Source organism: Propithecus coquereli, unplaced genomic scaffold (assembly GCF_000956105.1).
Source record: "Propithecus coquereli isolate 6110/MARCELLA unplaced genomic scaffold, Pcoq_1.0 Scaffold63, whole genome shotgun sequence".
Taxonomy (NCBI): domain Eukaryota; kingdom Metazoa; phylum Chordata; class Mammalia; order Primates; family Indriidae; genus Propithecus; species Propithecus coquereli.
The window spans coordinates 9,098,191-9,120,678 of record NW_012152285.1 but is presented as its reverse complement, the minus strand read 5'-3'; the positions used below and the strand labels follow the sequence as shown (position 1 = coordinate 9,120,678).

The 22,488-nt window shown below is 41.4% G+C and overlaps 1 protein-coding gene across 2 annotated transcripts in view; it reads right to left on the bottom strand.

Moving 5' to 3' along the window:
* PLCE1 (phospholipase C, epsilon 1) overlaps positions 1 to 22,488 on the bottom strand; it is a 260,165-nt gene that overhangs the window by 158,941 nt on the left and 78,736 nt on the right. For both annotated transcript variants that reach the window (XM_012659745.1, XM_012659746.1), the window contains exon 2: positions 6,847 to 7,135. In XM_012659745.1, coding sequence (XP_012515199.1) covers positions 6,847 to 7,135 — 289 coding nt within the window. The remainder of the gene's footprint in view (positions 1 to 6,846; positions 7,136 to 22,488) is intronic.

The window sequence follows — 22,488 nt, the reverse complement described above, 5'->3', positions numbered from 1 at the left end:
CCCATTTTACAGATGCAGAAACTGAAGCCTACCAGTATAGTCACCTATTCAAGATGACATAGTATTGAAGTTAAGACTCAAACTTAAGATAGAATGATGCTCACGTTCAATTTCTTTTAACCACGAAGCAACCCAGAGGCTGACATTCCTAACAGGGTGAAGGCAGCCTAAAATAACACTTGTCTTATTCACAGTGAGGCCCTCTCCCCACCTTACTTCAACAAAGCCTCTGATCCTCCCCTCTTCTGCCCTCTTTTTCGTTTGAATGTGAGGTCCACAGGGTCTCTTCATCATGGCTGCTGACGAGAGGATTGGACACAAGGAGCTTAAATCTATCAGAAGCTTCACATAGGCTCCAAATGCCTCCTTTAAAAATTATAAATGGAGTATGTGCACATGGAAATTAAAATTCAAACAGTACATACGGGTAGAAGACGATAAGTAAAAGGCCTCTCTTGGAGGTAACCACTTCTGTAGATTCTGTGTTTATTCTTTGGCAGTTATCTCCCTACTCTAAAAAATGTTCACATCCCTATTATTTTATATATTCCTTTTTAAGAATAATGTATTCAATCATCCCAATGAAAGATGAAGAATTTGGCCATTCTCCCAGTTATTGCAAGTTATATTTTTTATTAATAGCTTTGTTTTTCTATTGGTAACCTTTTCATCTTTAAACCCTATTCTGAAACCTCTCTCTTGGCTCTCCAATTCAGATGTATCCATTGACTTCTCCAGGGTAATCCATCAGCTCTTTATCCTTCTCTAATTAAGTCTGCTTCTTTGAGGATAAACACAAGAATGTCTTATTCCAGTTTGTTTTTCTGGAACATTTAATTACCAACATTGAAAAATCATCTTTAAGGACTTCATTTTAAATATTCAGCAAGTTTTTGGGGGCAAGCCTTGGAATCTAATGGTTGTTTATTTGGATACAGTGTTTCACGTAACTATAATATCTTACAAACAAATTTCTGGAATATCATCCATTCTGAGTTTCTGTAATCAGGACTTCGCATTTTTATGACCAGCTCAAATATGGAAACCCCAAGTGCCTGCCTGGTGTTGCTGTCCTTACCATTCACCTTTCTGAATTTACTGATTCAGATTTAACCAGCCCTTAATTTCCTTCCTTCCTGCCTGCCTGTCTGCCTTCCTTTCTTCCTTCCTCCCTCCCTCCCTCCCTTTTTTCCTGTCTTCTTGTTTTGAAACTTTTACTAAGAAATAGGACAGAAGTTTTTCCTTTCATAAACTAGTTTATGGGAACAAAATTAGGGCATATAAAAGAATCGAATGGAGCCAGTCTCCCAGCTCAAACTGGATGCATTCACACCTGGGCATGGAGGGCCATGTTTAGGGCACACGTGGGCATGGAGCCACATTCTTTGGGCACAGCTAGTATAGAGTCATACTCTTAGGTTACACCTGGGTGTGGAGTCACACTCCTGGTTGATATCTGACTACCTGTGTCCCAAGACAGAGAGTTTTTGTCCTGCGCCCACACTTCCTGGCTCTGTGACCTATTGATACCACCTTCAACTCAGCAGTCTAACACTTTATGAATTCCCTTCAGATGGGAAGGGCTACTTCGGTAGACCTTAAACCTAATATTAAATTTTCTCTGAAATGAGAAATATCATTTTACAAGTTGAAGACTTCCAGATATGATCTTTCCCATTCTTCTGGTAGCTGACATGGCACTAGGCCCACAGTGGGTAGTTGATTAACTGGTACAGAAACATACCCAGTATTACATAGAAGCATACTTTTAAACACCAAGAAAATAATTTCAGGGTCACAAAACTATTAAGTCAGGGTATTTCTTTAAATAAACTTAAACTGTGGAATTAGAACTATGCACATGCCTTCCCTGCCGTAGGCATGTAAAGGGTAATAGTTTTGATTATGAGGAAGTCAGCTAAGATGTCCTTTATAAACTAAATTATTTATGAGGTATAGTCACACAGTTCCAACTTGTGTGTATATTCCTACTATGACTTTTTTTACATTTTATTTTATTTCATTTATTTTTTTAATTTCAGAATATTTCGGGGGTACAAATGCTTTGGTTACATTACTATGACTTCTTGTTTTTATGTACAAAGCTATTAACTTTAGAAAAAGATATAAATGGAATATTTGTACTTATATAGTGAAAGAAAATAAATTGAAAACTTATTACACTTTTCTATCAGAAACAATATATTTCCTATTTTCAAATAAGGATATTATATCTGTAAGTACTTTTGGTTTTCATATTCATATTTTATTTATAGCCTATATATGATCAATAGTAATATAGTTATTCTCCACATACTCGACCTGGTTAAAAATGAACAGTGGAATTTTCTTTTCTATTGCACAGTTTAAATATGAGCAACTAAGTTTTGCTCTGGTTATATGTAATATTTAATTCTTTAATTTATAAATTTTATTTGACAATCATTATTTTATTATTATTTATTATTATATTATTATTATTTATTATTATTTTATCATCATTATTTTATTTTTCTAGTTTTGCTATTTTGTGCTCTACATTACCACCAATTATCTCATTTTTTTCTCTCCCTTTTCATTTTATCTTGTTGAAAATTACAAAAACAAAACATTGGGAAAAAAAAGAAAAGGCAGGTGATGAATTTGAAAACTTCTTCCTTATTATTGATGTCAATAATTCCTTTGACTGTCACTGCTATAAGGTGTTAGTCCTGAAGTTCTAACAGGATTAATGCAGAGACGGAGAAGGGGACAGGGCCAACAAACTAGTGGAAGTCCCTGACCGGGTGGCATAAGCTCTCGCTATTTCCATTTTGAGATGGCACACCCCTGTAATCAAGGGCACACCCTTGGGGATCAAGGCTTCATATTAGAAAATCTCTCTGGTTATTTGGCAAACTTGCAGCTTAATAGACCATCCCTGGTAGCATCGAAGGCAGAAAACTAGCACGTTTGTGTACTGATTGCTGGCTGTCTGTCTGTCTTTACCATCGCATAGACTGTGGAAAAGCTGCAACACTGCAAAACTCTGGTCCATCGGGCCTCGAGTTACCAATGTCCGACTTGTGAATAATGATCAGTGGGTTGGGCATTTTCTTCTTCTAGTCTCACCTACTGCAGGCTACTGCAACCCCCATCTTGGAATCATAACCATTTCTAGAAGAGGAGTTCCTCGGTTCTTTCTAACAGCTTAACAGACCTGGGATGAAAGGCCTACATAACATGCCCCTCCTTTTTTCTTCAATTATTTTTTATTGTGATAAAATATACATAACATAAAATTTACTATCTCAACATTTTTAAGTGTACAGTTCAGTGGTATTAAGTACATCCATACTGTTGTGCAACCATCACCACCATTGATTTCCCGAACTCTTTTCATCTTGCAAAACTGAAACTCTGTGCCCATTAACACTAGCTCCCCATTCTCTCCTTCCCCAGACCCTGGCAACCACCTTTCTGCTTTCTGTCTCTATGATTTTGACTACCCTAAGTACCCCATGTAAGTGGAATCATACAGCATTTGTCTTTTTCCCCTTCCTTTTTCTGTACCTTTCTTAATTCTATTTAATCCACTTCAAACATGATTTCTCCCATTGAACTGGTCATTCTTTTGACTTTTTTCTTTTCCCTTTATCTCTGGTGAAAAAAGAATTTAAATCTTCTGCCGTTCCCCATTCCATTTATAAGTATTCCATTTAAACACACAAAAAAAAAAGAAAAAATGTTACTGGGATAATTTTCTGATTCTTCCACATAGGTATGAGTTTTGAAGTGTAATTAACCATAACAAAGAGCTACAGCTGCCAATATCTAAAATCTCTGAACTGGCTAAAAGTTGTTTTGAAAATCTCCATAAAAGTATTAGCTCTGTCTGGGCCTGGTGACTCACGCTTGTCATCGTAGGAGTTTGGGAGGCTGAGGTGGGAAGATCACTTGAGACCAGGAGTTTGAGACTCCATCTCTACCAAAAAATAAAAAAACAAAAAAGAAAAGTTTTAACTATTTATTCATCTTTAATTAAAATTATTTCCCCTCAACAAGAAAAGTCTTTTAACTCATTTGTATTGCTTTTTCTGGGAGGCTGATGCTCAGTATTCCAATAATAGTGTTTTCTCTTTATTCCATGGAAAGTGTACAGATTTCAATTATGTTATGGGTTAAAGAGGTTTTGAGGACTAGAGTCTGGGAACCAAGTCAAAATGTTTAATACCGCTTCTCCAGGAAAGTGTTCTAAGTTCCACACAGCTCCTGAAAAATGAACTAGTAGAACACAACCCATTTATCAACTGAAGACTGAGTGTACACTATACATTCCACATAGATTTTCCTTAGTGACTCAAAGCTGAAAGCTGCTGGCCAGATCTAAGCCACAGGACATGTACTGAACAATAAAAGAAGCAGACGACCAAATCCCAGCAACCAGCATGTCCTCCAGCTCCCCTGGCAGAGCATATGCCATTAGAGCTCGAGACCCAGTAGACAGTATGCTGATCCTATAGATTCTATGAACACTCGTGACTTCGAAGACCCAACTGCTTCTTTTTTTAACTTAATTTTTAAAAATTGACAAATAAAAATTGTATATATTTATCATGTACAACATGATGTATTGAAATATGTATACATTGTGGAATGACTCAATCAAGCTAACTAGCCTATGCTTTACCTCTCACATACTGATCATGTTTTGTGGTAAGAAACTCATCTGGTTTTTCGATGTATTTTCTTCCAATGTATGTTGAAGAAACATGTCTAACTAAGGCACATAAAGACTTTGAAAACCAAATGGGACAAGATGCTGAAACTGAAACAGGTTTCCAAGAGAGAAAGCCCGAAGTACAGAAATAAGCCTGGAACGGAGAGCAACCAGATGACTGTGTTACTTGGCAGAAACTACCAGAGGGTTATCAAAACCACTAAGGAGCTGCAAACAAAAAGGTAAAGAAAGTCCCAACTCCTGCATGAAACGCCAGTTTAAAGATAACACATTTGCTGATGGTCCAGTGAGTCTCAGAGCTGGGAATGTTGATCTATGTGAGGTTCTATTCTGAATGGGGAAGTGCAAATAGTAATCGAGGTCAAGTTACTATCAGGACAACAGACACATCAACCAGCAGCTTCCTTTTTTCTCTCCATAGGTCTGTAGAAAACTGGAAGCATGCCTGTCTTGGTTGGGAGCGTGGAGATCTGTCCCTAGTAATTAATGGGGAAGAAAGAATGGGGCTTTTATTGACTTTTGTTTGTTTGCTTGAGGTCTCACATTTCACGCCATTCCTCATCTAGAACATTAACTCCCTCTCCAAACTTTTTGAACATTTAAGAGTTACCTCCACATTATTTGGCACTTAAGTCTCTGCAGTTTCACATTATTCTTTGATTGTGTGGTGCATGCAAATCTGGCCTCCTCATTAGGATCATAAACACCTTAAAGGCAAGTAAACTGACTTACACTTCATTAGGATCTCCCATAACACCTACACACTGCTGGGTGCAGAGTGGGTATGTGACAGATACAGACTGATTAGCTAGTAGGATGAGGTCCTGGCATACAGTCACAAACACTGAAGCGATGCTGATCTTAGTCCAACTTCCTGGGAAGAACATGATGGAGAATGCAGGCTTGGCAGTCTCTGGGAGCCACATCAGAGTGGGGAGACCTTGAATCCTGTGCATAGGGAAAACTGCCTACCACCTAGAGACGATAAACTCCATGAGGGCAGGAATTATGGTTTGTTCCCTTTCCAGTATCTAGTACCTAATAAGGGCTCAAAAAATATGTTGAATGGATGGATGAAAGACATACAACACCAAGTTTCTTCCCATTAGTCTCTTGGATCAGTGTTCCCACATCTTGTGTTTATCTTCCTTCATCATTTAGAACCAATCCCCAGAAGTTAAGGCAATTCCAGAAAACAAACCAACATGGCACCCAATATGGGACACATGGGGGTGGTTCTTCTTGGACCTGCAAAGGGGTGTGTGGGAGCCAGATGGGGGAGGTTGAGGATGAAGGAGGAAGGTCACTGGTCCATTACCCCTGGGTTCCGGGGCTTTTTGTGGAAGGACAATAGCTGCTCTCCTTGAGGTAAATGGCCAGATGTCAGCTTGCACTCTTGGCAACCCCCGGGCAGTGGAACATTGCTCTGCATGGTCCCTGTCTATCTGGCAGCTTCCTGCCAGGGAAGGCTGCCAAATGGCTTGTGACAGCTATGTATTGCAGTCTCCAAGATTCTTTGGTGCACTGCCATTTCTGACTTCTGACCTGCCTGGCTGCTACTCGTGGGAAGTAGCTGGGAAATTCAAATGCTGAGGGACCCCGTTTTCCACTGGCTTCCATTTTTCAGCAGGATGCCTGCCTATCTTGTCCTTTAAGATGGGAGTTGCTGAAAGATGGCCCTAGGCCTTTCTGGTCGATAGGAACCTATTGATTCTGTGTATGAAAGAGATGTATACTTTGCTCCCAATCATAGTTTGTTTCCAATGTGACCACATGACCATATTTGTTTACTAGTATCTGATCACAGTCATCGATGTCTGTCATGGACTACCACTAGGAGAAACCACCTCCTGCCTGAATAACTTTTTAAAAAATTAAAATAGCATTTTAACCATTTACTTCTTTTGAAAAAGAAATTTCAAAATCTTAATGGTTATTATTTGGAATGTTCACACTTTAAGGGACTTTAATAAGAAGCCACCCTTTTATATTTTCTTAAAGCAGCTTCTTTTACTTAAAGTACTGATAAGTGGACTCAATTTTCCATCAGGAGGTGCACATATGTTAATTTAGATTCTTCTGTATAGTAAAAGGAGAAAAGTTAAAAGTGAAATTTCAGACATTACCTTTCAGCATCATTCGTCCGGTGGATCCTCCAAAAGTATTGAGAAGGCCACTTCTTGCTCCTAAAGACGTGGTTGCTTCTAGCAGAGAACCGGTGATGTACTGAGATATGGAAGTCCTTTGGAGGGTGGCACGGTACTCACATACGGTGTCTCGGACACATTGCTTCAGGCACGGACCAACGCTAATCCCTCCATGGGCTGTCTCAGAGGCTGGGAGCTTAGTGAAGAAATGGAGTAGAGATCCAACCGTATCTTCTGTTTCCTCTCCTCTTCTCACTGCATTGTAGATCTGCGAATAGCACAAAGTACAGGAAGTATTAATCTAGTTTCTTAGAAAAGCAAATTAACTTGTTGACAAAATGCCAAGATGACTTATTAAGAAAGAAGGCTCAGTTGCTCTAAGCGCAAACACTCTTGAACACTAGACTCATGCATTAACCTGAACATTCTACAGACAACATTTATTTGGGAAAGCTATGTGTAGTTATGAAATAGGCCATTCAAACAACCCTGCTATCAAACAGAGCACTTACCAATTTTTGTACCAACCAAAAATATATTCAGCTCCTCCTCCATTTTCCTCCTCCTCCTCCACAGAGCAAAGCTCTTCTGCAGAGAGATGAGGGAAAATCTTTCCTTTTTGTCCTACGGACTGTCCTGAAGAACTGTCCTATGTCTGTCTGCCTCCATGGAAAGCTTCAGCCTGACATTCATGACAAATCTTTTCTCCACGCCCAACCTGAAGTGAGGATGAGAGGACCATGGGGAAAGAGAACATCTCCATTTCTCTCTTGGGCATAATCTTCAAACTATCAGCTGAGATCAAAGTCTTTGAATCCTTTTTTTTTTCTTTCTCCCCCCTCACCTCCCACATCCAGTGAGTTGACAAATCTTGGCCACTCTTCTGGTCCTATCTCTGTCTCTATCCTAATTTCCTTTTCCTTCATCAGCTGAATTCACCAAGCATTGTCTCAAGAAGACTGGACTATTAGGAGAAGTTTCCAACCATGTCTCAATCCATCCCAGTGCAGTGTAACCATTCGACATGCGTGTGGGCAGACCCTGCTCTGTGCAAGGCGCTGTGCCAGAAAACGTGGGGCAAGTGCAAAGGGCAGCTCACACCTCTTGTGCTGCAGGGTTTCACAATCTAATTCAGAAGATAAAGCCTGAAAATGAGAAGGTTTGACATTATTACAGGAAGGTTTGGGGTTTTGTCAAGCATTCTGGGAAGCCAGAGATTTCTGGATAGTGTATAAACACAGGGAAGAAACATAAGTTGAGGTGAGGTAATCTAGCTCTCTGGTGGTAGAATAAAGACATACTGCATTGTGTTGTCTCCATCATGCCGCCTTGAGCACTCTGCCTCGGTTGACTTGTATTCGTTCATCAAGCCAACGAACAGTTATTTTGTATTTATATACCAGTCATTGTGTCAGGTCTAGGTAAATAAAATAGATTCTCCCTTCAAAGAACTCACAGTATAGTAAGGGAGGCAGGAAGAAAAGCAAGGACCTTAGAGAGTAGGGTGAAATGAAGAGTCACGCCCTTTGGTGACATTGTCAAATGGCCATAGAAGAGAAGACCCTCACTGCCCTGCAGCCCATGCATGTGTCCTGATGATGCAGCACACTCCAAATCCCATCTTAACCAGGGCCCACTGGCACTCAAGAGAACCCCTTTTGAGCTGTGCTAGGTCCTTATGAGACCCTAGAATATACACAGGACCCTCGTGATAGTCAAACTATGCTGACCCTAACTAGATTTCTACTCTCCTTTCCTCTGCCTACTCTGACATATTTGCCACTGGAAAGCAGAGTGTAAATTCTTAGCTTCAATTCTCTGTCATTAAATTTCTGGTGGCTGGTGTGGGCATGAAGAAAGAGCCCAGGTATGGAGTCATGTATGTGGGGTTGTACATGATCAGAGAGCTGATCATGACCACAAAGGAGCTGAACTGAATGTTTCGAGACAGCTTCCTCCTCTATGAAATAGGGATGATAATACCCCTTCTTAGGGATGTTGGAATTCACCAAGACAATACATGGAACATACTTGGCCTAGTGGCTAGAAATGGTGCTCATTACCATTGGGCAAGTCTGTAGAAGAGAATATACTTCTCTACCCTCAAGGAACAATAGGTGGTTGTGTCACTGTAGAGCACAGTCTATGAAATTCAGTATGACAGAGTTGCTGGGAAGCATCTCCTAAGCTTATTTGGTTATATGTGAGGGCAGACAGGAGCAGAGTTGCAGAGTCCAAGAAGTGATTTTCTTCTCGTAGTTGCCAATCATACAGGTAATCCTCAACACGCTAAGTCCTGAGCAAGTCCTTTGGAAGTAAATGCTCTAGAAGTTCAGGAAAAGGAGCCCACTGTGCAGCTTTATGGTTAAGGAAGACTTAATAGGGAAAGTAGAGTTTGACCTGTGCCCTGGAAAGCAAGCACAGCTCTAACTGGAGCAGCTCGGGAGGCAATTCCCCACATGAGCAAGAGTGAAGAGGCTGGAAAACACAGAATGTTTCCTGAGGACAGTGAGTAGAGCAGGGTATGTAGAGCAGAGAGTGAGTGCAGGAATCACTGGGAAATGAGAAAGGTCAGTATCCTGATAAAAGAGAGCCTGGAACATTGAAGCAAAGAGATTTAACCTATCAGAAGTGGGCAACCCTTGATGTTTTCTGTTTTGTTTTCAGCAGAGGAATGATGCTAAAATGGTCTTGTTAGAATGATGCATATGCTGCCAGGTCCTGGTTTCTAACGAGCTGGCCCATTTCCCTTCCCTGCCCACTGCTTCCTGGCTCACCGTGCCTTTGCTCGTCACCATGTGCATCCCAATTTCCACATCATGCCTTCATGGATTCCCAACGGTTCATTCAGTCCCTTATCCAGCTTTTCTAAGGTGCTTTCCTCAGAACACCAGATCTACAAGGGGTTGCATGACCTAAGGACTCAGTAGTCACAGAAGTTTGGGAAAACTCAGTAAATATTCCCCCTTTTGGAGATTTACATTGCATAATAGAATATAAAGACAATTAGATGGATCAGAGTAAAGAAATCTATTTTATTTTCTTTAACTGAGTGTTTGAGTATCTCTCATGTTATTTGATTATGGATTTCTTTTATAAAAGAAAACTTAGCCTGTAGATACAGTCTTGTACCAAATGATTTGCTTTAATCTAATGGTCTGTTCTTATTCCCATTTCTTTGACCTCTGTGGAGCCTCTGAAATAGACAATCACCCATCCTTCCTGAAGTCTTTCCTCTCTTATCATCTCACTGTCCCATCTCTGCCTTATTCTGTGTCTCCCCTTCCACCTCTGGCCATGGGCAGTTATAATGCAATAGAAAGGTACCAACAAGTGCCTTACGTAGGGGGGGGGTCACAAATTGTTGGCCATGGGCCAGATTCAGCTAACAGACCTGTTTCAGCTGACATGCAATGTTTCTAAATCAGAGAAGTTTACATACACATCTGAAGTTACAGCATCTCCTGAAACAGGGGGCAATCTGGTAACACTGAGCACTCCCACGAGATGTCAAAGGCTAGACCTTCTGTCATCAGATGGGGCATGGGTTCTCCAGGTGGCCCAGTCCCCACCACTCTCTAGTGATCTGGTCCCATTAACAGACGAATTTATTGAGACATGGGTATATTGCCGTAATAAGATATAGATGTAGATACATACAACAAACATGACCTGAGCTCCTCCAATGTGTCCTCTGCATGTTCTTGCCTGTGCTAGCTGCTGAGGATACGAAGAGAAAGCCATAGTTCCTGCTCTCAAAAGGTACTGCAACTTACTTCCATGAAACTATTAATAAACATATAAATGCTATGGATATATTAAGTAGTCATTCGGCATTGCTATCAGTCACTTGTTTCCAGGCTCCCAAACTTGTCTGAAGAAATAAAAGATGAAGTGCTCTAAGAATGAAGCTCTGAGCTGCCATCACCGTTGCTAACATCCCCTACCACAAAGAACCAGAAGGAGATCAAAAGTTCCTACCAAGAGCTGGACTAACATATCCCAGTCACACCAATACTAGAAGAGCGGAATTCAAAGTACTTGCTGGAAAATGCTGAAGTGTGGACAAAGTGGTGGTAGACATGCTTGGGGAGCCCATTAAACTCAGGTTATTATCTCTTACTAGACCCACTCACTTATAAAAAAGAAGATGTCATGGAGAATCCCCTATACACAGAGTGTGAAGAGGAAGCAGTATAGAACAGGCATTACGAGTATGGATCTAGAGCATTGGTTTGAATCCTAGCTCCCCTGCTTCCCAGCTGTGTGACCTTGGATAAGTGGCTTTGCCATTCTGTGCCTCAGTTTCCTTTTCTCTAATATGGGAATATAATAATATTTGCCTCATAAGGTTGTGGCTAGAATTATAAGCTTTGATGAATGTAGTGTGATTAGAACAGCACCTGGCACTTAGTAAATGCTCAACAAATATTAGTTTTTATGATGATGATGACAATGATTGTGGCAAACTACAAAAATGTCCATATATTATTTCCCTCACTGACTCTGGGCTGGCATTGTGATTTGCTTAACCAAACGGAATTTAGCAAATGTGATAAAGGCAGAGTCTTAAAAAATATTTGTGTGGTGGAGCTTATTCTCTCTTGTTGCTTGGGAATTTTGCAACAACTACCATGTGAGGAAGCCCAAACTAGCTTGCTGGAAGAGAAGAGACCTTGGCCCAGTCACTTATCACGTAGTGAGGCTATCCTAGATCCTAGATCATTCAATTGGCAGTCCAGTCACCACCACAGATGCATGAGAAAGCCCAGCAGACATCAGTTGACGCAAACTAGGAGACCAACCCAGCCAACTCACAGAATCATGGGCTAAATAAATGATTGTTGTAAAAAGTCATCGGGAGTTCTTGTTACAAAGCAAATGTTATTTGACACAATGATGATGTGTTGGGCACAATGCTAAGTATAGTGATATAACAACTGAATCCACACACTAACCTTATGAGGTTGATTCATTTGGTAGATGGAAAAGTAAGCCTAGAGACATAGAGAAATACAGCTAACCTTACACAGCTAGCAGGAAGCTAAGCCAGGATTAAAATCCAGGTTTCTCTAACTCTGTGGTCCAGCTTTATCCATTGCATAACATATTGTCACACCCACAGCCCAATAGTGGGATTCAAGATCACATTGTTATCTGGGAAGAGGTTTAAGTTATGTTTACATTTTTGCTGTTGGTATTGTTTTATTCATGGTAATTCCTTTTATGGTCACCCTAAATTACTTTTAAATATAGTCAAGTCATGATTAATGAAGGACCAAATATGTTTCCTTTATGTAGAGATTTACGGTTTTAAATTATAAGGTGTTATATATATATATATATAAGCTTTATCTCATTTGATTAATGTGGTAATGGAAAGGGCTGAAAACTAGATGGACTACTGCCTTACAGAGGCCAATATCATTTTTGAAATAAAATCAACATATTACAACATGGCATCTAGGCTTGCTAAACAGTTATGTGTCCATTCGTTTATTCAACAACTGATTTATAGTTACTGAGCACACATGCTGTGCTAAGCCCAACTGCTAAGCAAGAACAGCTTCTTTTTAGTGGGAAAGGCAGACTTATAAGCAAGAAGACCAAAGAAGTTAATATAGGTCATTAAATATGAAATGTCCGATTTCGAATCAGAAGTATAGTTTATTATATCTCAAACAGGAAGCAGTACAATTAATTAAAGTATGCACTTAAACTATTGACACAGTTTTGCCATCTTAACGGTAGCTTGTTTATGCCAGCAGCAAAGAAGCCTGGAGAGCAAGCAAGTGGTGATGAAATTGTGAAAGGCGTTTTCCACCAGCTTGTTGAGAATTGAATATTTTCCTTGCAAGAAGTGGTCCAAAGCCTGGAAGAAGTGGTAGTCAGTTGATGCAAGGTCTGGTGAATACAGTGGATGACAGAGAATTTCCAAGTCCAGCTACTGTAGTTTGAGCAGCGTTGTTTGTGCGACATGGTCAAGTGTTGTCTTGCAAGAGGATTGGCCTGTCTCTACTGATCAGTCTCAGCTTCTTAACCACAAGCATCCTCATCATTTTGTCCAACTGGTTGCAGTAGACATCCACTGTAATTGATTGACCACGTTTCATGAAGCTGTAGCGGATAATACCAGTGCTGGACCACCAAACAGATACCATTAGCTTTCTTTGATGAATATTCGGTTTTGCTCTGTGTTTTGGCACTTTATCTTTATCCAACCATTGTGCCAAATGCTTGTGATTGTCAAAAAGAATCCATTTCTCATCACATGAAACAATATGGTGTAGAAATGGTTTGCCTTTCTGTTGTGACAGCAAAGAAAGGCAAGCTTCCAGACGATTTCTCTTCTGATGCTCATTTAATTCATGCAGAACCCATCTATCCTGCTTCTTTACCTTGCCAATTTGTTTTAAATGGTCCAATATTGTTGGAATAGTAATGTCGAACCTTGCTGCTAATTCACACGTAGGTTGAGATGGATTCACTTCCACTACAGCTTTCAGCTCATCATTATCCACGTTGGTCTTAGGTCGCCCACGTGGCTCATTTTCAAAATTAAAATGACCATCGGAACTTCTTAAACCATCCATGTACTGTGTATTCATTAGCCACATCCTTCTCAAACACTTTGTTGATATTTCAAGCTGTCTGCGCTGCATTGGTTCCACAATGGAACTCATATTTGAAAATAAGACAAATTTTTGACTAATCCATGGTTTCACAAAAATTGCTCTAAAAAATGTTAAAAATAATCACAAGTCAAAATACGCGTTTGAAAGACCGAGGATGTACCTTCACAATAAAAATAAAACAAGAAGTGTCAAAGTGAAATGTTAAAGATACCAGCTGTCAAACTTAGTACTTAAGGAAATGGGACACTTCATACTTAATAACCTAATTTAAAAATCGCAGACTATTATATATAGTCAAGATATATTTTGGACATAGACTCTCCAGGACTTGCTGAAATTGATGGAAGTGAGAAAACAAAAGGAGTCAAGGTTTCTACATTTAGTTACTGTTAAGTTCTTAGAGATTTAGGCTTTATATAGGGAGCTATAGATCAGTGTTGCAGTCAGCACCCTCATGGCTCCTAGGTTTAACAACTGCTGTGAACTGTGAATGAGACCTTTCTGTGGAATTATGCTTCTCTCATATGGCAGGTGCTGGGGATGACACGGCCTGGGGTGGTTTCAGAAAAATGACTTTGACATGATAAAGTTACCAACAGAAAGCAAGGAATGCTTAGACTACACTTGCATAAACACTTAAAAAACATTTGCAGTTTCTTGTGATTCATGAAAGAGGGATGGTTTGTAGAAACCAGCACTACTAGGACATGACGTGCAGGCCCAAAACAAAATAAAACAAACATACCAAGGCTGAAGAGAGCTGGGGTAATTCAGATGAGGACAATGCCAAAGACTTTAACATCCTAAAAGGCACAAAGCAGTCAGACACACATCTGCAGCACTCGCCCAGGAGAGCTCTCCAGAAAGGGTTTTGCCTCGCCTTGACTTCTACTGGAGCCAAAGAAGGTATTGTTGAGGGGAGTCAATTTCATACTTGCTCTATTGCAAAGCTATTTTTCTGGGATCAGAGTTATGAAAAATTATAAGGTTCCAAGATCTGATGTCATATCTTCTGAAATCTTACAACAGGAAGAATGTGTTACATAGGGGTCCATTGACTCAATAATAATAACTGCAACACTTATTGAATGCTTAAAATGAACTAGGCACTGAGCATTGAGACATGATTTCAGTTAAACCTCAGTACAGCTTTATGAAGAGGTCCTACTATTACCAGCATTTAAAAATAAGGAACTGGCCGGGCGTGGTGGCTCACACCTGTAATCCCAGCATCTGGAAGGCTGAGGCAAGAGAATGGCTTGAGCCTAGGAGTTCGCAACCAGCCTGGGTAACATAGCAAGATCCTGTCTTTATTTAAAAAAAAATTAGTTGGGTATGGTGGTGTACACATGCAGTCCCAGCTACTTGGGAGGCTGAGGCAGGAGAATTGCTTGAGCCCAGGAGTCTGAGGTTGCAGTGAGTTGTGATAGCACTGCTGCATACCAGCCTGGGCAACAGAGCAAGACCCTTTCTCTAAAAAACATAAATAAATAAAAATAAGGAACTAATGTGCACACAGCTAAGACTTAGCATCAGGACTCTCCAACTCTATGCCAGTGCTGCTAACTACCAAACCAAACATTTAGGGAATCCTACCACAGATGTCAAAGGAAGCATTTTCAACAAAGGGGTGGCTGTAGTAACAATCCCTCCATCTCTCTTTGTTATTTGTTTATTGTCTATTCCTCCCACAAGAATATCAGCTTCATGAGAACTTTCTTTTTTCAATGCTATATCTGCAGTGTCTAGAGCATTGGTTGGCATTATGCATTCCCAATAAATATTAATAGTTCTGATTAAATGAATGAATCTCTTGATTCTATGTCTTTACCAAAAACTTGGCTAGAATCCTCTAGTTTTTTGGCCATGAATCCATTGGATTCATTTGAACGGCAAGTGACACTGTATTGTTACCTGTATTTGCTGAACACCAGATCCATAAAGCACGTAAAGCATCCAATCTTTACCAAGTGTTCAGAATAGGTGTAGCCAAATGAGGCTTTAATTGCTACTAACCCAACTTGGCCAGTCCTGAGAAATTCATCACTATTTTAGCATTATTCTGTTACCATTTGCTGATTGGCTTAGAGTCGAGAGTACTTAATCTGATCTATTCTCCATCCTGATTTTTCATGAAAATGATAATTTGGAAGGGTCATGGGTTTAAAAGAAAACCAGGATATGGGTTCATGTATTGACTCTCCTAAATCAATTTAATTGAACAAATATCGAGTTGCAGCTACAGAGATTATAGTAGATGCTTGAAAACAAGGATTTAAAAAAGAAAAAAGATGAGACTCTGCCCTGGAGAGACCCACAGTCTGTTAGGAACTGTTCAATGCCAGGCAAATGACTGACATCCCCTCCTCCCACCCCAGTTTCCTTGTCTTTAACATGACGGGGGCAGCCAACATTAGCTCCAAGTCCCTCTTAGTGCTACTGTTCTATGATCTGTACTTCCTCACCTTCTTAAGTGGCGGATGGAAGGTACTCACTAACCTTAATTTTGGTGATTATTTTGATCATCATTATTCTCCAATACTGTTAGGTTCTCCTGTTTCCCTCCCTTTTATCAGTATTCCTCAATATCAGAAGTCATTTCTCACTAGTGACTATAAATCTACTTCTAATAGCATCCTTATCCTCCCTATAATGTGGTTCTTAAAGCACCCTGAGCTAGAAAAATCATGACATTTATTTGAACTCTGTGTAAACAATGAGTATTTAATAGATAGGTAACAAGGTAAGGGCCTCTCTCACAGCACGCAGTATAAGAGCTCTGCGCTATGGTTTGGAAACCCCTTTTACTATTTTCATGGGCCCTTTTTCTTTTTTTTTTCAGACAGCATCTCATTCTGTGGCCCAGTCTAGAGTGCAGTGGCATTTTCATAGCTTACTGCAACCTCAAACTCCTGGGCTCAAGTGATCCTCCTGCCTCAGCCTCCCAAAGTAGTAGGATTACAGGTGTGAGCCACTGTGCACCTGCCCTTCCCTTTTCTAACTTAGGAATCTAGAAGCTGTGTTATAGAAGGTTGAAGATAATGGAAGTTTTATTTATGATGGTTGTCTGTGAGTAAACAAAATGCAATGGTATAAGAACTGTCAAATTTCCCAAAGAATCAGCAAAAACAGTGAGGCTGCTGGAAGCAGGTGGTCACTGCAGTGGCTTGGAGACCCGAGTAGAACAAGAAGGAGGTTTCTGTAGCAGGCTGCCAGTTCCTCTGCTCTTGATCCCACATTCCATTCAAGTGCCTGGGCAGAGAATTCCATTCTACTGAGAGTATTCAGACCATACACGAGACACCAAACAGAACTCCAGAGACCCAAAAATAAAGGCTTTGCTAAGATCAGGCCAATTAACTTGAACTGTTCCACAGGCTTCTACAGGGAGTAAGCTGAACCTTCACTGAGGGTCAGAGGATGCCCCAGGACATTTGATAATCTGGGAATTGCATAACTGCTCATGCCCTTCCATACAACTTCTTCCAATCCACATTTTACCCTTTCATTAAAATTTTTGCCTCCTCTATGTAGCTTTCCCTGGGCTCTAGCAAGACATACCATGTTCTTGTCTGTGCTCCAACTGTGCCCCATGCAAAATTCTAGTGGCATTTTCTGTGGAGTATGGAAATCACTGTTTATTCCCCGTGCAGGCTGTGAGTTTCCACCCGGGCAGGGACCACGTCTTATCCAATATTTTGTCCCCAGCACAGGGCACATTGATTAGCACACTGCAAGTAATGGAGCAATAATTGAAGTCTTAAAGCCATGGTCCTCAAAGTGTATTACCAGCATCATCATCACCACCCAGGAATTTGTTAAAAATGCAAATTCTTAGGTCCCATCCCAGAACTACTAAATCAAAAACTCCAGGGCTGGGACCCAGCAATCTGTGATTTAGCAAGGCCTTCAGGCGATTCTGATTCCTGCTAAAGTTTGAAAACCACTGTCTCAGACTTTAAGGAGAACATATAACCTGTCACCTCTGACTGTACTTTTCATGTGACCCATCATCCCACAAGCACTTACGTCCATATCATCTCTCTTCTAGAGTGGGAGCTACTGAGGGCAGGGCTGAGGGCCTCTAGATCAGAGTCCAGCACAGGACAAGATTCAACAAATGCTAGCTGAATGAAGGGGCATCTCTGGCAGAAATTCCCCATGGCTGTGAATGTAACAGGCCTTTCTGTAAGTGATGATTCCAGCTTACTATTTCCAAAGATGAATCATGTCTGTGATACTAATTCTAATGGGAATTACCATGCAGATGAATCATATTGTAATGAGAAAACCTGGCTGCCAAGGGAGCCTCTTGAAAAGAAAAAAATCAAATCAGGACAAATGGATTCTGTTGTTAGGCTTGTGATGTCAGGTCATGAATTAGGCCCACAGAAGGGACTTAATGGCCTGAACTACCAGGCTCCTTGCAGCTCTAAGGAGCAATGGGCCAATTAATGAGTCACATGGGGACAAAGCCCCTGCAAGACAAAAACAAACTTTCATAAATCCTGTAGACTGTGATCCCTGGCTCAGAGGCTCAGGGGCAGTGTGCCCACTAAGCTGTGCATGTGTGAGGCCATAAGGGACGGGGAGTTCCTGACGTCCTGCAACTCTGGGCTGCTGCATGTCCACAGCAGGTGGAGGGGACCACCGCCAGCCCACAGGACCAGGCTCTTTGCTTCCTGCACCCCAGCCCTTCATTGCCTAAATTCCTGCCCACCTTGTCCTGGTTTCTAACCTTCCTTCCTCTGCCCGGCTGGAAAAGACCAGTGCGGCCTCCATCTTCATGGCTGCCATTGGCCCCTTTCTGCCTAGGTCATTGCTTCTAGACCAACACTACATCTCCCTTCTCTTCTGTCAATCTCTTGTCTGCCTGAAGACAGCCTGAGGCTGAGGCTGACCTCCCAGAACCTACTGCTCTGACAACCAGAGATGGGATAGCAGAGTGAGAGGCCTCTGGGTGGAGTGGAAAGAGCAGGTCTTTGCATCACACTGAACATGTTATACTCTTAGTGCCACCATCTAGTAGCAGAGGGAAATTTACTAGTGTTTCTTTAATGGAGATATAGCAGGGTTGTTATAAGCAAGGATTCAAAGAGATACGATAGCTGGGAGTTCTTTTGTCTCAATTTTTACCAGCCCTGAGTATCCAATATGCTATCATAATACATTAATGCCTAACTCTTTAGAGCTCCAAGGCCATGTCTGTTGGCCTAAGGACCTTGGACAACTTCCCACCCCCAAAAGCCATCACCACTCACTTCCACCCATCCTAGTTGTTCACTAGCATTCTTAAGGTGGTGGAGACTCTGCTATGCTCAGGGATAAGCTTGTTTCTGTCCTTCCACTCAGGTACCCTTGTTGAGGTGCCTGGACCTGGCTCGGGGTGGGGAGAATAGCCCTCTCCCAGCCTCCTGCACGTGAACTCATGCAGAGATGTCCGGGTGTTTTCTGGTGCACAGCTCCCCAAGCAGCCAAATTCTGGATTTGATTTTGGGGTAGTAAGCTCACTCTGCTATGAATGCAAAGCCTCAGCACAGTGCTTGGCACGTATGTGCTATTCAATAAATGGGAGCTTATCAATCCTCTTGGTTAGTACAGGAGTTATGGTACAGATCCTCTCTCTCATCCCAGGTTTCTTCCTTTCCCTCACTTCTCCACTCTCCTCTGCCCCTCTAGGTTGCTCCAGGAGGTGTCTTCTCCAACCTTCTTTTTCCCCATGGTTTCTTCATGGCCAAAGTTTCTTAGCCCTCCCCACTTGCATATCCCCCATTTTTCTTTCTTTTGAATCTCATCCTGTTTCTTCCTGCTCTGCCCTGATCTCCCTGCCTTCCTCACCATCCTTCCTCTCTTCCCTTTATTCCCATTGTCCATCTGTCTCCTCCATCCTTTACTTCTTTTCACTGTCTTTTGATCTTGATCTTTTAAGCATCATTTCTGGTGGCAAAGGAAGGGGATGGGAATGGGGAGAAAGTGTTGAGTAGTAGGGTCTGTAAGCAGAGACCCTCCTCTAATTATTAGCGGACATCTGTTTATCATTATGGAATGCACTGTATTTCTTCTACTGGAAAACGGCAGTGATTTAATTCTTGAAGGTTTCTCCTCCCATGGAAGCCAAGTGAATGGTCACAAGAGGGCAGCTAGGGACAGTCCTCTTCCAATCCCCCAAGGAACAGGAATTCAGTAGTTGGGCCAACATTGGACTGACCCTTAGAAACAGGACCCAACATAAGTCAGCTTCTGGTCCTGATTAATTGAGCTGCTATAGGAATGAGGGCACCCACTTCAGAGCTTTGTGCCTACCAATAAGACTTGAGAGCTGTTTAGGATAGGCGCTGCAGACTTCCACGTTTTATTCAAGGGTAAAACCAGACTTCACAACCTGTTAGTGAACACACTTCAGGCAAAGCAAATGGAATACAGTAGTGGTGGGTGAATAGAGACCACCAGGTTTCCAAGAACCAGAGTTGTCACCACGCTGGGATAGGTCAGGAGGACAAGAAGCCTGGGAGAGAAATTGTTGGGTCTAGAAGGACAAAGTCAGCAGAGGCCTAGACAGGATGGAGGAGCTGAGGATGAGTACAGAATAGGAGGCTAGCCTGGCCTGGCGGGGAAATCCTGGGCCCTGCACCCAGACAAAGGCAGCTTCTAGGAGGGTCGAAGCAACAACCAGGCCCCAGGCAGGGGTGCCCACCCAAGGAATCCTCTGAGTAGCGGGGACTAGCATTCAATGCAGACATGAACAAAGTTTTTGGTTGCACTTTAATTTCTGAAGGATAAGACATCCCTGCCTAAGAATGTCTTCCCTGTTTGGACTCTGTTCATTCATTCATTCATTCAACAAATATTTGCTGAATGTCTACTTTGTGCCAAATTGCTTGCCAGGAGCTAGAGACAAAATGATGAATAAAACAGCTTTTTGTCCTCAAGAAAGTTACTGTGTATGGGTAGGCAAGATGATGGGCAATTATAGCATGCAATTCTACAATGGTGTGAGCACAAAGTGCTCTAGAAACACAAGGGTGGGTATTAGAAGGCCATGGAAGGTTCTTCTAGGAGGTAACATACAAGACACAACCTAAAGACAATAAGAGTCAGCCAGGAGGATAAGAGGAGGGGAAATGTTCCAAGTATTAATAGAGGGAACAGTGTGTGCAAAATAGCTTCCATATGGTTGAAGCTAAAAGATTGAGCAATGATTATGGGGAGATAAACTGGGCCCTTCTGAGCCCTTAGAAGTGGATGCAATTCTGGCCCAGAACCATTTCCATTCACAAACAGTTCCCAAGCAAACTACCGTGGAAATACATACAGCCAAAGGGTGATATCTCCTATGCCTGAGAATACTCATCGCCTTCCAGAGTATCGTGCTAAGTACTGAAGATGCAACCTCATACAAGACACAGTCTCTGCTCTTAAGGCACCAATGGGATAGAGATGGTCACTTCTCAGGTTTCTTAGAACTTGTCAGTTTCTTTATTATTAACAAAAACCAATAAGAAGGGACAAAATGCATGTTACCTACCAGCCTGGCATAGAAGAGAGACCACCTACTTTGCACTCACAACATAACTAACAACTTTCAGAAGCTTCCCATAGGGTGGGTGGGGACTTAGGACTTTCTCTGTCTAGTTGGAGGTACAGATCTAGAAAGAGATAGAATGTCTTACAGGAACATCACCTTTCTCTCCACCTTTGGAAGACAGCACTGGAAAGGGAAGCCTTCAAGGAGTTTCCAAAATATTGGATAACTACAAAAAAAAAAGTCATGGCATTAGAATTGCACTCAAGTTCATGAGGATGAGTACTTCCGTCCTGTTACGGAGGCTCTCAGCTATGTGTGTGTGTGTTTGTGCACATATATTCAGGGCTGGGATCATTCTCAGAGACTGAATGTCAAAGATAGCATATTTGACCTTCAGAGGGCTCAGGGGTACGGGAAGGTTATCACCTTCCACCTCACCTGGACCTACCCTATAGTCAGATAAGAAAGAACTGAGCAGTATGCCAAAGAACTCCATGGAAATCATAAAACAAACAAACAGATAAAAAAAAACCCTTCAAATTAATAAAAACTTTAAAACTTAAAAAAACTTAAGTTTAAAAAAAACCCTAACTTCTTTTAAAGTTAACAAAACTTTTTTAAAAAACCTTCCAATTTACATTCCAAAAATATGGCATTTTAGCCCTTACATTTCGTAATTTAAAAAGCCTGTTCTGTTGTCTCTGCTGAGCTTAAGGTTTTTCTTGGCTATCAAAACAAAGAGGTCTTTTGTTGAAAGAATCAGGCGACAGTGTTTTGGTGAAAAGATTATATATAGAATAATAGTATGAAGCTCTATTGTGTAAAAAGTAGACTTAAGAGCTTTCCCTGTCTCCAGATACTCTGGGTTTCTTGCAACAATTTAAAATACTGTTGTCCTTCACTTTGTGAGAGCCCTAAACAATTGGGTGCAGCGATTATTTTCTAAGAGCTTATAGAGGACACTATGCAGATGTGACTACACATAATTATAGGCAGTGTCAACAACAGCGGTAGATATACTAAGCACAGCCATGACCGACCCAATGGGATCAATCACTTGTCGGTGTTTCAAGGATTTTCTCTCCTTTGTACCCCCATGATCCAGTGATCCATGGTATAGTATATTGCATATAGTTAGAACTCATGAGATATTCCTCGAATTGATTTTAGCTAGTCAGTGGCATCTGCATTTACTGGACATTACCAGTAATGTCAAAGTAATGGGGACAAATGACGTCAATGCACCAGCATTTGGCACGAGTCCATAGGCTGGGTGGGCCAGAGAGAGGAGTAGAGTCACTGAGCCTCACCCCAGCAGAACAGGTAGGATCCAAAGAAGACAGCGAATGTGGTGCTGAGCTGGAACGAGGGCCTTTTGATGGGGCCGCACCTTCGTTTAAATCCCAATCATTCCTGCAGCTGCTTTGGCTATTAATGGGTGCCTTTTCAGGAGCGAATGAG